Source organism: Vanessa atalanta, chromosome 1, assembly GCF_905147765.1.
Source record: "Vanessa atalanta chromosome 1, ilVanAtal1.2, whole genome shotgun sequence".
Taxonomy (NCBI): domain Eukaryota; kingdom Metazoa; phylum Arthropoda; class Insecta; order Lepidoptera; family Nymphalidae; genus Vanessa; species Vanessa atalanta.
In genome coordinates, this window is record NC_061871.1 from 8,127,850 (window position 1) to 8,143,348 (window position 15,499).

The window sequence follows — 15,499 nt, forward strand, 5'->3', positions numbered from 1 at the left end:
CAAGGCACTGAATTTTCATGAGCTTAATTTGTGTTTATAATTCATCTCGTGCTCGGAGGTGAAGGAAAACATCGTGAGGAAACCTGCATATGTCTAATTTTAACAAAATTCTGCCACATGTGTATTCCACCAACCCGCATTGGAGCAGCGTGGTGGCATATGCTCCAAACCCTCAACTCCTCAGGACTCCTCTCCTCAAGGGAGAGGAGTCCTTAGCCCAGAAGTGGGAAATTTACAGGCTGCTAACACATTAACAACAACTAACCGTGAACAACAATTTAATTTTAGACATCTTAAAATACATTTCTAAGCATTATGTTGTTATTTGCAAACAGATTTTTCGATCGACGATAATCTAGCTCTCCAGTTCCGCGAAAACTACAATGTTAACAAATTGGACATAATCAAGTGACTACATGACCTTATGATCAATACAACTGTCACGTTTTAAATATCGATCATGTAGCTATTTCGAGTGCACACATGCACACACATTATTTCCTTTAAGTTGTTAGTTTTTACGAAAAAACATTTCAGAACATACTAGCTAAATTGGGTTCTTACATTATAAATAAGTGGGTTCTCTTAAACAAATCTGATAGTGATCATAATATTGCTGTCTGTTTTGTAGTCCGTCTAAACTGGTTAGAGTCTATTGTCGTGTCTCGACGAGCACATAAAACCGTCCGCGTCGGTCCTTGTCATATGTATTTCTATATCTCCTGTGCACTTTTTCTTTTTAGTGTAAGTTTTGTGTACTGTGAGTTAAGATTAAATAAAAAAACAAATTTCATCCTGTCAAGTGTTTGGAAACGAATTTTCATACATATATATTTTTAATAATGAAAATGAAATGTTCCGTCTGAGAATAGTAAAACAATACCTACTGTTTTTTTGTTAAAGCTAAACTTACGCAAATCAGATCAAAGGCAACAATACTTCTCATTGAGAGCAGCGGACGTGTCTACATCAAAAACTTAATAAATGAAGTTTATTTTGGGACGGGATGACCTAGATTTAAGGCGGTGCAAAAAAATTGGCTACGCGTTAACCAAACATTTACGAGTTTTTGAAACACAAATTACATCTAAAGCGTAAGTGGACTCAAGCATTTTTTTAAATAATTTGAATGTAACGATTTTCTATTTAACAAATAACAGCTATTAATACTAAGAGCTAACAAGTTAATAAATAAACAAATAAACAGCTACTAATTAGCAATGCAATGTGTTTTTATTGTTATTATTTATGATATGATTTATGCGTTAGTATTATTTACAGTTATAAAAATGCATTTTCTAGTTAAATTAATAATATTAAAATTAATATATATTTTTTTCGAAGTAATATAAAATTAAAATAACACTAAAGGTAGGTATTACGTAAGAAAAGAATGAATGAAATATAAAAATAAATAAATATAAAAGGTCTTATCAGACGCTGTTTCAGTTCAATTCATTCAACTGGATAATTAATCTGTGCATGTGCAATTGTAGTATGTCTTGCAATATCAATTCACATAGTATTTAGACCGCTATACACGAGTGCATATATTCCTTTGATGACAGAGCGATCTTTGATCACTATCAATCCTTCTACGATAGAAACGATAAAGGAGACTGTGAATATTTATAAGCTGCCACAGTGTAGGTAAAATATTTTATTGAAAATTTTCACGTGTGTGGCGTCGGTGTTAATTACATTTACATTAAATGTGTATTGTAATTTCTTTAACCACAGTTCAACTCGTTTCGTCGGCCAAATAGTCGTCAAATCAAGTCGTCTGTTTTAAAAAAAAAATGATTTCAAAAAAGGAAATAAACGAAGACCTTGTTAATGAGAGACGTAAATGCAACTTTAATATTCAAGAAGTTACACATATCATTGATGGTGGTATAGAGAATACTCTACAAAGAAAGAAGATCGGTAAGATTAAATTATTTAATTAATTTTATATTTTAAAATATTCAAAAAAATTAGAGCAACTTGCGACATACATATAATTGGCATGGAATAGCTCAATATTTATAAATATAAGTTCGTGTGTCAAATATATTAAGAAATATCAGGTAAATCTATTGTCGTTTAACATTCAAAGCTTAGTCGAGTGTATATGTATATCTTTGCTTGGTGCTAGCCCGTCCGGGTCCGTTCTGGTGTGGTGGAGGAATTGTTATTTCAGTTCATTGTCAGTGACCAATGCGTTGTTAAGCAAGGGAAGCAAAAGATATTAATCATAGATGTTTCGTAAGATATTCCTTTCAGTGCATATATGCAGTGATAATAAACGAATGGTGACGATAAACGAATGGCCTACCTAATGGTATTTCTATATGTATGTATTTCTATAGCAAATTAAAACAAACGAATAAATGCGAATAGACCTTTTGTAAACTTATTCATCTATAATATTATAGACTAATCATTCCATCAAAAATGTGACTGTCCTATATTTTTATGTGGACGAAAAATTAATTAATTAATTATATTTCTAATCAAGAATAGCCCCCATAATCATAACTTACATTTAAAGGAAACAGTTCAATATATATTGTTATATATTTGAATTTTTATATTTTTTAGCTCCTATGACACGAAAAACGAAATCTTTCAATAATATACATAGCCTATGTTCATCCTAAAACTACAATCGATAATAATATAAACTACTAGTAACACCTGTGTGAAAAATAATAGTACTTACATTATTTTTCTAGCGATAGTGGAGTATTTACAACGCCGTCTCTCCGTTTGGACCTTGGACCAGAAAAGGCTCATTCTGATTTGCTTAGAAAACCTTGCAAATTAGTTTTCATAAAACCAGTTTTTATATAATAATTTTTACGCGAAGCGATATGACTGCTCTAATTTTAGCAGAATATAAATATATAATATATATATAATATATAGTCGGTCTAGTTAGATACCATTCAATTATTGGTTTTTCTCTACCATTTTTTATCAGAATATCCTAATATACTGATGGTCATATACCAGGCGAATTTATTATTCTACTATACATATGTAAATAATTTAAGTAAACAATATAAGCAAGGACTAATATGTATGTACGATGTATATGTATGTATTAATCTCTTTATATAATTTGCTTGTGATAATGATCGTGCTACCTCTGAATGACTTCAATCGATTGACGTCATATACATACATACAATATTTTTGAGTGTGTCAATGTCTATATAACTAATAGTCCCCATGTATGTTATTCGGTTTAAATATTTACTTCTGATAAATATACATAATGTTCACTCAGATAAATAGAGTTCATATTATGATAACGGAAAATGTATGAAACTTAGGAATTCTACATAATTTCTAGGAAACATACAATTTAGATTCCGAAATATACACGCTGAAGGTCATTATATATATGTATGTATAAAATCGTCCTTTTGACGCCATTTTTAAAGAATTCCGATTGCTATTTATGAATGATAGCAAATCTATATTTGCTAGGCATACTGTACACAAATGTGTAGGAACTGTGTACAAAGTCCGATTGCATTATTTTCCCTTAACACAAACATATTACATTTTAGTACCTACTTACACAGAATCATGTATTTAGTATAAAATGTATATACGTAAAAATATTTCTGATAATGTTAATATAACATATTTTCTAATATATTATAAAACTTGACTAGTTTAATTAATATTTTATTAATATTCAGTGGATTATATATTACATAATATAACATTATTCGCAATCTTTAACTTCAGCATCTTCTAAAATTGAATTAGGTTAAGTCTAAGACTGCAATCTCACAAATTCTATTTTTATTGCGCAGGTTTTCGTTGCCTTTTAGTGATTTACACAACGTAAAGTGAGAATTGGAAATTGGTATCAACATTTTCAATAAATACCTATGTTATTATATATAAATATGTTTAAATATTCTATGTTGTCTATCTCGGTCATGACAAATAATGAAAAATGATATCGTTGAAATCAAAATTATGTAAATTTTTAAAAATATTATCAAGAAATTTAGAAACAAAAAAATAGATAAGTTCTATTTTATCTATCTCAATCAGGATAGATAATGAAAAGTGATATCGACTAATACAATTTGCATTTAACATTGAAATTAAAATCATGTAAATTTTTAATAATATTTTATTTTTTGAACAATATGAATGATATGTTTTAATGGAAAACATAAAAATAGGTTTATATAAGTTAGCTTAACCTCATTCCATGGCATCATGTTCGCTGTAGACAGAATAATCATGATTCTATTGTGACTTTTAATTATAGAGGACGTTGCTCTGAATGGAGGTGCGTCATTGGACGACGTCCCAGAAGAATGCCTGAACTTGAGGGAAAGATATGAAAACGCTTTAAGAAAATCTTGCGTGTATGCTAATATACTTAGGAATGAACTCCTTGAAATTACTGGTATAGAAAATTTCGGGTAAGTTGTGTTTTATTTCACCGGTTTTTAATCGGTAATTTAAACCTCTTTTAAAAATAAATATTTTTCAAACTAAATTAATTAGCATATATATTTATTTAGTAGATTTAATAAAGTGTGCTGTTAAAATTATTTAGTTTGAATAAAAATCGAAATAACAAAAATGTTAGTAAACTAGCACGTTAAATATAAATTAAAATTTACTGCAATAATATTACATTCAAATGAATATATTTTTTAAGATATTATCGCTTCCAAATTATGTGCAACGAAAAAACGGCTCCGAAACGGTTGGTCGGATAACTAGTTGTAACAATACAATTTTGACCTCGACAGTTAAAATTAGCCATACTTGAATCTAAAAGTTAATAATTAGTGTTCATATAGTAAGAACAGTCTCAACTAAGAAATAAAACGATGTTTTTTTAGGTTTTCTTATATATGTATCTTGTTATTTTATAAGCATTATAAATAATGTTTTACCCGATGCACATTGAAAAATATATAACCGAGAGTAAATATTCTTGCCATTATGAGTATCTGTGAAAAAGATAATATTATAATGATTAATATACAAAGTGACAGATACTCGTTCATAATATACAGATAATCATAATCTATGATATAATATGAATATTATATCTAGTATTCTTACAATATTTTTCATTTATGATATACCTACTTATAATATAAGCTAACATATTAATATACCAATTAAATATTATCTCGTTGCTAATCGTAGGGCTTAAATAATTCTAATTTCGAAAATTAATTCGTATATCATACAAATAAGTGCCTTTTAACAGGTAGACTGTCATATCCTTTTTTTACGTATTGGAAACCTTTAGCATGGCGTGGGGGCTTTATATGTCACAACATACAAATAAAATTGAAGTCTACTATCTAATTAATCCTTACTAATATATTATAAAGGCGAAAGTTTGTATGTATATATGTTTAATACTCTTTCACGCAAAAAGTACTGAATGGACTTTAATAAAACTTTACAATAATTTAGTTTACACATCAAAATAACACATATATTATAATTTATAAAGATATTGTGTGAATAATATCTGAAAACCAATCCCGAAAACTAATAAATTTTTAACAATATTTAACTTCGACTAAAATGTATACAATTTTATACATGTATAGAACACCGGTTATACGACGTACTGGAGATGCATTTTTCAAGGACATTTCACCATTCATGTTACACCTTGGGATGTTCGTGCCAACAATCATGGGGCAGTGTACTGCTGAGCAGCAGGGAATTTGGCTGCCGAAAGCTTTAGACATGCAGATCATTGGCGCTTACGCACAGGTAGGTATTAAATAAATAAAAATAGCTAAGGAATCACGTTATCCTTAGGGACAGTTAAATAATTGCTCCAAGCATGCTTATCTATATTGTAAACATAATCGTAAGTGCGATAAGAACTGAAAAGATACTTAGGTGATACTTTTTTAACTATAGAACAGTCGTCTTAGGTACGTACCTAAGTATTTTAGAGGTCAATATACTCGTATTGTGTTCATGCGGTTCAAAATAGGTTGCATGTAAATTAAGGAGACCTATATACGATTATAATATATTTACTTACATATATCAGCATTAATAAACGAATATACATCTGGAGATTTCAAAGTAAATAAAAATCCTAATTCTGACACACTAATACAGTTTTAGTTACCGTGACTTGAGCCAAAAAGTTATTAGGAGAGTATATTATTAGTAAAATTTTCAGTGAGATTTATTCCTCGATATTTTTAAATACGAGCTCTTCCAAAATTTTGTATTCATCAGTAATCGACACGTTGTTTTTATGTGTCCTTTTCAAGTTTTTTTTTATTTTTTATGGCATTGGTTGGTGAACGAGCATATGGGCCACCTGATGGTAAGTGGTCACCACCGCCCATAGACAAAGGCGTTGTAAAAAATATTAACCATTCCTTACATCACCTATGCGCCACCAACCTCGGGAACTAAGATGTTATGTCCCTTGTGCCTGTGATTACACTGGCTCACTCAGTACTTATACATATCGATATAACATACAGGAGTATTTCCTTTATTGAAATATAATTCGGTACTTGTGTTAAATATAGGTTATTGATTACGACTTATTTTATTATTTCTATTTAAGTAGCGCTGACAGGCTTACTGTTCATATGTAATTAAATTTTGAAATATTTTTTAATATGTAGACGGAGCTCGGCCATGGAACTTTTATCCGAGGACTCGAAACAACAGCTACGTATGATCCTAAGACAAAGGAATTTATTCTTCACAGTCCTACAATTACTTCATATAAATGGTGGGCTGGAGGGCGTAAGTTAAACAATATTTGCCAATAGTTGTTTTTTTTTTAAAACGTATCGTTTTGTTTTTGTTTTGCTTAATCAAGAGCATATTAGTTTAACTACCTTCGACGCTATGAATTATTTATTTTTAAAAAATTCATTTGGCATATTAATATTTTTTTAGTGGGAAGGACTGCTAATCATTGTATAGTAGTGGCTCAATTGTATACTCAGGGCAAATGCCATGGCGTTCATCCATTCATTGTTCAGATCAGAGATTTGGATACACATATGCCTCTACCTGGTATAAAAGTTGGTGAAATCGGACCAAGAATGGGTTTCAATACCGCAGACAATGGTTTCTTAGGATTTAATCATTTTCGGATACCAAGAATGAATATGATGATGAAGAACGCACAAGTGTTGGAGGTAAATTATTTTTATGTTTTACTACTGATATATTTACGTGTTGCTCAGAGAAAGTTCCACTTAATTAATTACATTGATCGCGATTGACATTACTGTGATCCTTTTTGTAGGGGCTTTTTTAAAAAAATATTTATATATAAATAGGCAAAGATAGTTCATTATTTTTTCTACTCTGTAGGATTAAAAAAATAAATAATAGAAATAGAATAATAGAAAAGAGTTAAAAATATATTCAACATAAATTGTTATACGATTTCTTCATTTTTTTTATAAACATTATCGTTGAATTACGACAACTAGGGGAATATATTTTGTTAATGCAACCTGACTGAGGTGAGGTGACTTAGAACTACACTGTGGTAATAAAGAAATTATTCAACATCATCGTTAATTATAATGGAGCAAATAAACTCTAAATTATTCGTTTTAATTAAGCTGGAGATCATTGGTCTTAGTCACTGTTTTGATTGCAAGCTGACACTTAGACCAAAATGTATGTGAATCACCTGTTTTAGTTAGATTATCTATCCCTCCTGACATAATAGCAAAGCAATAGCTAAAATGAAGATATTGCGATTATGCTAAAAATAATAACAGAGTACTTCCGTTGTATTCTGATAGATTTAATTTCTAGGACGGTACATACGTGAAGGTTGCGAGACATGGTAAATTAACTTACGGGACGATGGTGTTTGTTAGAGTGACACTGGTTAATGAAGCATCGTTTAACCTTTCCAAAGCTGTTACAATCGCAGTACGATATTCTGCTGTGAGAAGACAGTCTGAGTTAAGGCCAGGGTATGTATAGCTAATACATAGAAAATTTACTGTCTCATAGGTCTAGTGGCTATATAGAGCCACAGATCCCGTAGCCTTGGGTTCAAGCCCCAGATCGGGCCGTTAAAAAGTTATTGGGATTTTCTGTCGAAAAGTTCTCTGTAATTGCCCGGTAGCCCTTTGGTAGTTGGAAGTGTGTACACTCCCGTGCCTCGGGCAGCCCGTAAAGGGCATGCGGTTGAACAGCGGTTTATGTGTAAGGGAATAGAGAGAGCACTTGATGAGCTGTTGAGAAAGCTGCAAGCAAACTTTTGTACTATAATATGTCAGGACACTACGTAGTTGGATAGGTCCTTTTCAGTTGACTAGTCTCTTTTGAGTTTGCTAAAATCGATCAATGCGACATCATTATCGCAAACATCATATGGCACATAATATAAGGCTATTTGGTAACGCTCGCATTGTCTCTTTAGTTTTATATGTAAGCAGTCGGATAAATATTTCTGGAATACATACGACACAAACTATAAAATATATATGCTTAATACGATTTATATGAGAACTGTTTGTAATACAAATGAATAGACTATTAATAAACCTTAATATGCACATATGAAATAGTGTGCTGTATATTAAAATGAGAATAATTTAGAGCGTTTACTCATACTGTTATATATTTTACATTAATTCAGGAATTATTCATACATACTTACTCTTTGTCAGTTAATACATATATATGTTAGGCCATATATGAAAGGTAATATGTAAAAAAGCAATATGTAATCTTTAAAATATAACAAGTTAATTTAGATTATTAATAATTAGCGACTTTGCTATTGTTATGAAAAGCAAATTTATATGGCAAGTTTCTATAAAATTGAAGTATAATTTTTATTATAATTTTATCCTTCCAGGTCCGCAGAACCACAAATACTTGACTATCCAACGCAACAGCATAAGCTGTTCATTTGCATAGCGACCGCGCATGCCTTCCAGCTCACTGCGAATTGGCTCTGGAACACCTTCACCGTCGTCCAGGCCGAAATGAGAAAAGGAAATATCGATACTTTACCTGAGGTGAGCTACAGTACTGGTTCACATAATGTTGTCTTAGATTTTCGCGATTATTACACATTGAAATAAAACTAGACTAACACTTTGCACTGTTCGTGGTCACGTCTGCCCGTGACCACGAACACTGCAAAGTGCTCGAAACGTCGGGATGTTAAAATAATTAATATACGCGATTAAATCCGTTAAAAACTAGTTTTATTTCAATGAGCTACAGTATTTTAAAATATTAACAATGTTTAATAGTTTTGTTGATACATTTAATTAAATATAAACATTACACAAACAAACAAATAACACATTAAATATATTTTCTTCAGGAACTCTGCTAATAGATTATGAGTAAAAAACATCCTAGCATGCTTTACAATATTAAATATATATACAAATTTAAGTGAGATTATAGATATATTTTTAATAAATAGCTTAAACTTTTACCACTTTTCAGCTTCACGCACTATCGAGCTGTCTCAAAGCCGTCAGCACGTCGGACGCGGCGGCGTGCATCGAACAGTGTCGGTTCGCGTGCGGCGGTCACGGATACATGATGTCCTCCAACCTGCCCTACCTGTATTCGTTCGTAGCTGCCACCAGGACGTACGAGGGCGACTACACTGTGCTGCTGCTGCAGACCGCTAGGTGTCGATAGATCTCTAATAATAATCGTTCTAATGGTATAGCGTAAGGATAGCGAAATGAAATGCATTGCTGAATAAATTCACCGGATTGCAGTAGTCAAACTAAACAAAAAAATTTAACCATATTTTTTAAAATTTAATTTCAGGTATTTGGTAAAAGCGTGGGAGCAAGCTGAAGCTAAAAAGATTGTGACTCCAACAGTTGCTTACTTGAATCGCAGCTTCGATACAAATGAGAAAGTCGCCTGGAACAATAGTCCCGAGGGAATAATCAAATCATTTCAAGCTATTGCTGCAGGGTCAGTACAAAATAGTCGTGTTATCCGTAGAATCATATTTACGTTCATTAGTTATGAATATATATGTTTTATTTATTTTATCGGTAGGTGGATACAAATGGGTCATACTCTTATGAAAAGGTTCATAAGCATTGATTCTACAAGACAATAGTGTCTAGTAAATAGTAATATATTTTACATCGATAGTAAGTAATTCTGTCCCTTAAGGAAAAATGTACAAAGGACATAATATGACTTGAGAAGCATGAGACATTGGTCATTAAAGTTTTAAGCCGTATCACCTAATAACGATATTTTGTTGTAGATTTACTGGTAAGGTGTGGTATCTAACTGAACGGACGAAAAGAAAATAATAAGCATCTCTCAAGTCTACTTCCATTTAAATTCACCCAGTAACATGTCATAAAATGTATCCACAGCTATACCATTAAAATATCGATTAAAACCATTAAATATCTTAGGATTAAGCAAAGATACAAAAACTCTGTTGATACATTAAGTAATATTTTATTTTTAATAATAAATGAATAAATATAAAATAATATTAACCGTAATTTGAGTTAAAGTTATTTTAAGAATACTTTGTTCCCACAAAGATTGGTATCTGCGCTTCAATTTTTGCGCCTACGTCCAATTTGATGATCTGGAAAAACAGTCGATCACTTGATTCATGTTAAATTATTTTCAATATAAACCAATTAAAAACGTTCTTCGCTAGATATGCTTCAGTTTTAAGGGCGTAGTACAAAAAAATTATAATGAATTACAGAATATTACTTCCCAAGGGTCAAACTTTTTTTTTATTTGTAATTATAAAGTGAATATTTTTTTTAGGAAAATCTCATTATGTGTTAAAAACATACGACAAAGGATAAATACTGGAATGGATTATGAGGACGCTTGGCTTATGACGACTGTTCAACTTGTTAGTGCAGCTGAGGTAAATATATTCGTTATAGTCTACTGCCACGTACTGAAACATTCTTGGGATTGTCAGGAGTTCACCTAAGCCTTTTCTTTTATTTACATAATTATGGTATTTTAAGATAGTTCAGCAATAAGTAAATTAACCTAATCTCTTTAGTTGTGTATGTCTTATATAACTAATTTAAAAAAATATATCATTCTGTTTGTTTTAGTATCAATAAACATATCTTAAAGCTAATAATATATGTCGATACAAATACTTTCTCGATAGTAACTGAAATAAAATTTAAACTCAACGACATTATTGAAACATGGATGTAATATATAGTAAAGTCTCCATCGATTGACAATAAACAGTCCTTGTAGACTCAAAGTCCAAATATCCTTTTTGATAAAATAAATATTATGTGCGATTATTATATCATAATTATTTTTATCATGTAATTTGATGAACGTCGATTATTAAGTTTATCAATTTTTTATCGGTCACTTCATTGTCATACAATAAAGAAAAATAATGTTATTGTTTTCAATACAGCTCAAAGGGTATTAAATTCAATTTTATTGCACAAAAAACTTATAAGAAATTCATGATTACAAGAATACTAGCTGCCCGTCCCGATTTCATTCAAATAAAATGACAATTTTATTTACACCTGTTACAACCAACGCCTTTTCAAATATACACAAAAAAATCATCGAAATCATTCAGGTAATTTGAAAACGTTTAGGAGTAATTCAATTACATACAAATGTGCAGAAGATTTATCCAAATAAAGGTAGATAAGATTATAAAACGAATGGAAGTCTACTAATTTTATTGGTAAAGCCATTAATTTTATTTGAGACCTCTGGGGGCTATCTCTGAATAGCATGCTTGCTCTCAACCAAGTATTATCAGAGCTGGATTTAAAGTTCTGGAGGCCCTAGGGCGACAAAGGAGACCTGGAGCAACAGAGAGGAGAGAGGGAGTGGAGGCCCTAGTTATTATTTGACAAACTATTTTGAACATTTTCATTTCTGTCATTAAGGTTTGTCAACTATATGTTGACTTTGCATCAGTACCTTTTGAAACAGTGTCAATATACTTACTGTTTTAAAAAAAATACTTTATTTATATATCTAAATATATATTACATTAAAATTGTTAGCTCCTCAGAATCTCTATTGTGGGGGGCTTATTCTCATGTGTAAGCCCCAGGGCAATAGCCCCGTTTGCCCTCCTCTAAATCCAGCAATGAGTATTGTGGTATTTTAAACAATAATCGCAACATGAATTCTAATTTCCTAAAATGCCATAAATTTATAACTTTCATATTAATGATGTATACTTTGATTTGGGTCTTGGTTATAATTCCTATGACCCCCCCCAACCAATGATAAAACCAATAGCGAATACGTTTGTCTCTTATTAATGGTATTCTTTTGTTTTAGGCACATTGCCGTTCAGTCATTTTAGATACGTACTGGAATGAGATGCAGAGACTAACAAAAACTTCGAGTGATAACGTAAAGATGGTGTTGTATCAGCTGACCACGTTATACTTAGATTACTGGGCCTTGGAAAAATCTGGTGATCTACTACGGGTAATATATTTTTATGAAACAGTGAATTTTAAATAGTACAGGTATTCTGTTAAAAGTAAGTCGAAACTCATCGCAAAAAAACAAACGTCAAATGTCAGAATGTGATATGCGACATTGACTATAATAATTATATTTTATTTACGATACACGTATCAAAATGCCGTATAACGTAAGTCTTTACGAGTAAGATACAAAATGAATTCTTACAGAATCACACTGCAGATATCATTATATTTTTATGGTAATATTTATATGTAAATTATTTAATTACTAATTGTTCCGGGTGATATTACCCGCTTATCTTCTGTGTTAGTGGCGCGATGTCTATAACATATTTCATTCAATAGTATATTTAACGCAAACGTTCAAGGTGAACTGTAGTAGTGGTTCCTGACATTAGCTAGTAAATAAACTCTTTAGCTTTATAAATTCGTAGATTCATATAATTTAACAATTACAGAACTAATGGAGAAATAAAAAAAATATCGAAGCTACTAGTAGCATCACATGGATATGAATGAACAATGATTCAAATCAAGTAAAAAAATATTTTTTTTGTTTTATATAACGCGATTGTATATTAAATATTAATAAAATTAAAATGCTTAACCTAGATGTATTTGATTTTTAGTATACGTCAATTACTGAAGGTGACATTGATTTACTCCAAAAGCAGTATGAAGATTTGTTAGTGAAAATCAGGCCTAACGCAGTGGGACTTGTAGACGCGTTCGATTTAAGAGATGAGGTTAGTGATTTTCATTGAGAATTTACGGTTCTCCTTATAAACGTTACCATTAGTTTAACGATGCTGAATCTTCTTGTTGCGAATGTACTTGGTGATTTAGTGCACCACTTATATTCTACCGCCAATTAGCAATACTTACTGTTGTGTTCCGATTTGAAGGGTGAGTAAGCCAGTGTAGCTACATTCACAAGGGACATAACATTGTAGTTACAAAGGCTGATGGCGCACTGGCGACGTAAGGAGTGATTAAAATTTCTAACGACAGTAACATCTATGGGCACTGGTAACCACTAACCGTCAGGTAGACCATCCAGACGATGATTGTGGGTTTTACTTAGCCACTTAGGAGCTATAAGTACAAGAGTACTATTAATAATACCTATTCATTTATATTAATGTATTTACCTATTTATATTATTACCTTGTACTTTTTGTTACGGTGTGAACAACTGAACAATGTTATTGGTCAAGATATTTGTAGGCAGAGACAACATCTACATAATCTACTAGATTTTTTCAATACAATGATACACACATTATTTTTTATTTGAACAACAGTATACCTACGGCGAAACCCTTGTGTTTTGATATCACTTCTCATTGTTTATTCAGACTGATAACTGTGGAATTGTAATGTGTACTGAATGAATTTACTAGATATAAAACATAATACATTGTTGACTTTGTGTTTAAGATATTGCGATCTACTCTCGGATCCTACGACGGTCGGGTGTATGAAAGACTCATGGAGGAGGTCCAGAAGAATCCTCTAAACAAAGAACCCGTTGACCCCAGCTTCCAAAAATATTTAAAGCCCTTTATGAAATCTAAAATATGAGTTTTGGAATTGATGAACAAAAGCACATAGCAGTCGAAATGGTGAAAAAACAAATGATGAAATTATAAATTGTCTTCTGGGGTCTGAATATAAAATGATATTTATTGTAAATAGAACTGTATGTATAATTATTCTAATGAATTCCTTGTTTAATACGTAGTCTTGATAATCTGTGTTTAAATAAGGAATTCTAATGTATGTACTTAATATATTTTGTTATCTAAATATAATTTATCTTCGGTTTTCTTTGATAAGTTATTGCGGGGGATTGTGTGAATAAAGACTGATAAAATTTGTTGTTTGTTGTTTTAATGGATGTCTTTTATCAAACGATCATAATTTATAAACACTTTTCCTCATCGATAGTTTCACGTAGCAATCCACTCATTAATTTATTAGCTTGTATGTAAAATAAATCTAATATACCCTTTGTCATTATTTTCACCTACTTTATTAAACTAACTTCATATACGAAACATATTTTATTCTTTAAATGGACTCTAGGGTGCTGTTTATTTATTTTTTTATAATGATTTTTACTATAACAACAGTCTTTAGTGCTATGTATACTGGCTTAAATGTTAACGATCGACTAGAACGAATAATAGAAGTGTGATATCAAAAACATGTTTTAACTCAATCCACCTATCAGCAGGTAAATGTCGAAAACGTTACGTCTATAAAGGCTTTCTCTCCGTTTGATGGAAGTTTAGAAGCATTCCACAAAGCTGGTCTAATGTGGTTTGGTTTACATATGTTAGATTTTCATTTAGCACATGCAGGTGTCCTTAAGTTTTCCTGTAAAGCCGAGCATGAGATGAATTATAAAAAAAAATTAAGCACCAGAAAATTCCATGGTGCTTGTCCGGGTTTGAACCTAAGGTATTCAAATATTTTAACCACTAGGCCATCTCGGCGCAACGTTTCAAGTATTAAGTAATTAAATTCGATCTTAACATTTACTATTATCGTACCTTATTAAAATTCACTTACAAGTTTGATAAAAAAAAATTCACGAGTCTTTGCTTGAACAAATTTTCATAAAGACGTTATGCAATGTTTAAGAGATATATTTTTTTATATTTAGATTCGTCTCATAAACCGAAGTTTATTTATTTGCTCGTTACGTATTCTCTAATATGTATGCACTCTTACTATGTACATATGTATTGCTATCCACGCAATATACCTTGCAATACTGGTTGTTGCGGTCGGCAAAATTATACTGGTTTAAATAAGTTTCTTTATAAACTGTTGTAACATCGTGCATCCGTCTAGGTTTCCTAATTTTTGTATAAATTACGGTTAAGCCGTTATCATACGAAGCTGCAATTAATAAACGCACTGAATAATAATTATTAAAAGTTATTATCTTATTAATAATGAGGTGACCTTTTTTGGGTTTCTTCACTGAATTATATTCTAAGCCTTTACATAAA

General features: G+C 31.1%; 1 protein-coding gene across 3 annotated transcripts; it reads left to right on the forward strand.

Moving 5' to 3' along the window:
* The first annotated feature begins 753 nt into the window (after nt 1-753).
* Nucleotides 754-14,357, forward strand: LOC125067054 (probable peroxisomal acyl-coenzyme A oxidase 1). Of its 3 annotated transcripts, none has more exons than XM_047675435.1 (14): nt 754-1,094; nt 1,741-1,926; nt 4,283-4,439; nt 5,598-5,766; nt 6,651-6,774; nt 6,931-7,175; nt 7,810-7,973; nt 8,867-9,029; nt 9,472-9,662; nt 9,808-9,960; nt 10,795-10,900; nt 12,322-12,474; nt 13,106-13,222; nt 13,917-14,357. In XM_047675435.1, exons 2-14 carry the CDS (start codon nt 1,800-1,802, stop codon nt 14,058-14,060), a joined length of 2,013 nt encoding a protein of 670 aa, XP_047531391.1. In that variant the 5' UTR covers nt 754-1,094; nt 1,741-1,799; the 3' UTR covers nt 14,061-14,357. The 3 variants fall into 3 exon arrangements, with proteins under 3 accessions (XP_047531391.1, XP_047531403.1, XP_047531397.1); XM_047675447.1 differs by lacking the exon at nt 754-1,094 and adding an exon at nt 1,509-1,650; XM_047675441.1 differs by lacking the exon at nt 754-1,094 and adding an exon at nt 1,527-1,646.
* The last annotated feature ends 1,142 nt before the right edge of the window (nt 14,358-15,499 follow it).

What these genes read in the sequence shown, in the direction of transcription:
- LOC125067054 (XM_047675435.1), top strand. Translation starts at nt 1,800, where the DNA reads ATGATTTCAAAAAAGGAAATAAACGAAGACCTTGTTAATGAGAGACGT. An exon ending in TCATTGGCGCTTACGCACAG is followed by an intron (nt 5,767 to 6,650) that starts GTAGGTATTAAA and finishes TTTAATATGTAG; the next exon opens with ACGGAGCTCGGCCATGGAAC. An exon ending in AATCTGGTGATCTACTACGG is followed by an intron (nt 12,475 to 13,105) that starts GTAATATATTTT and finishes TTTGATTTTTAG; the next exon opens with TATACGTCAATTACTGAAGG.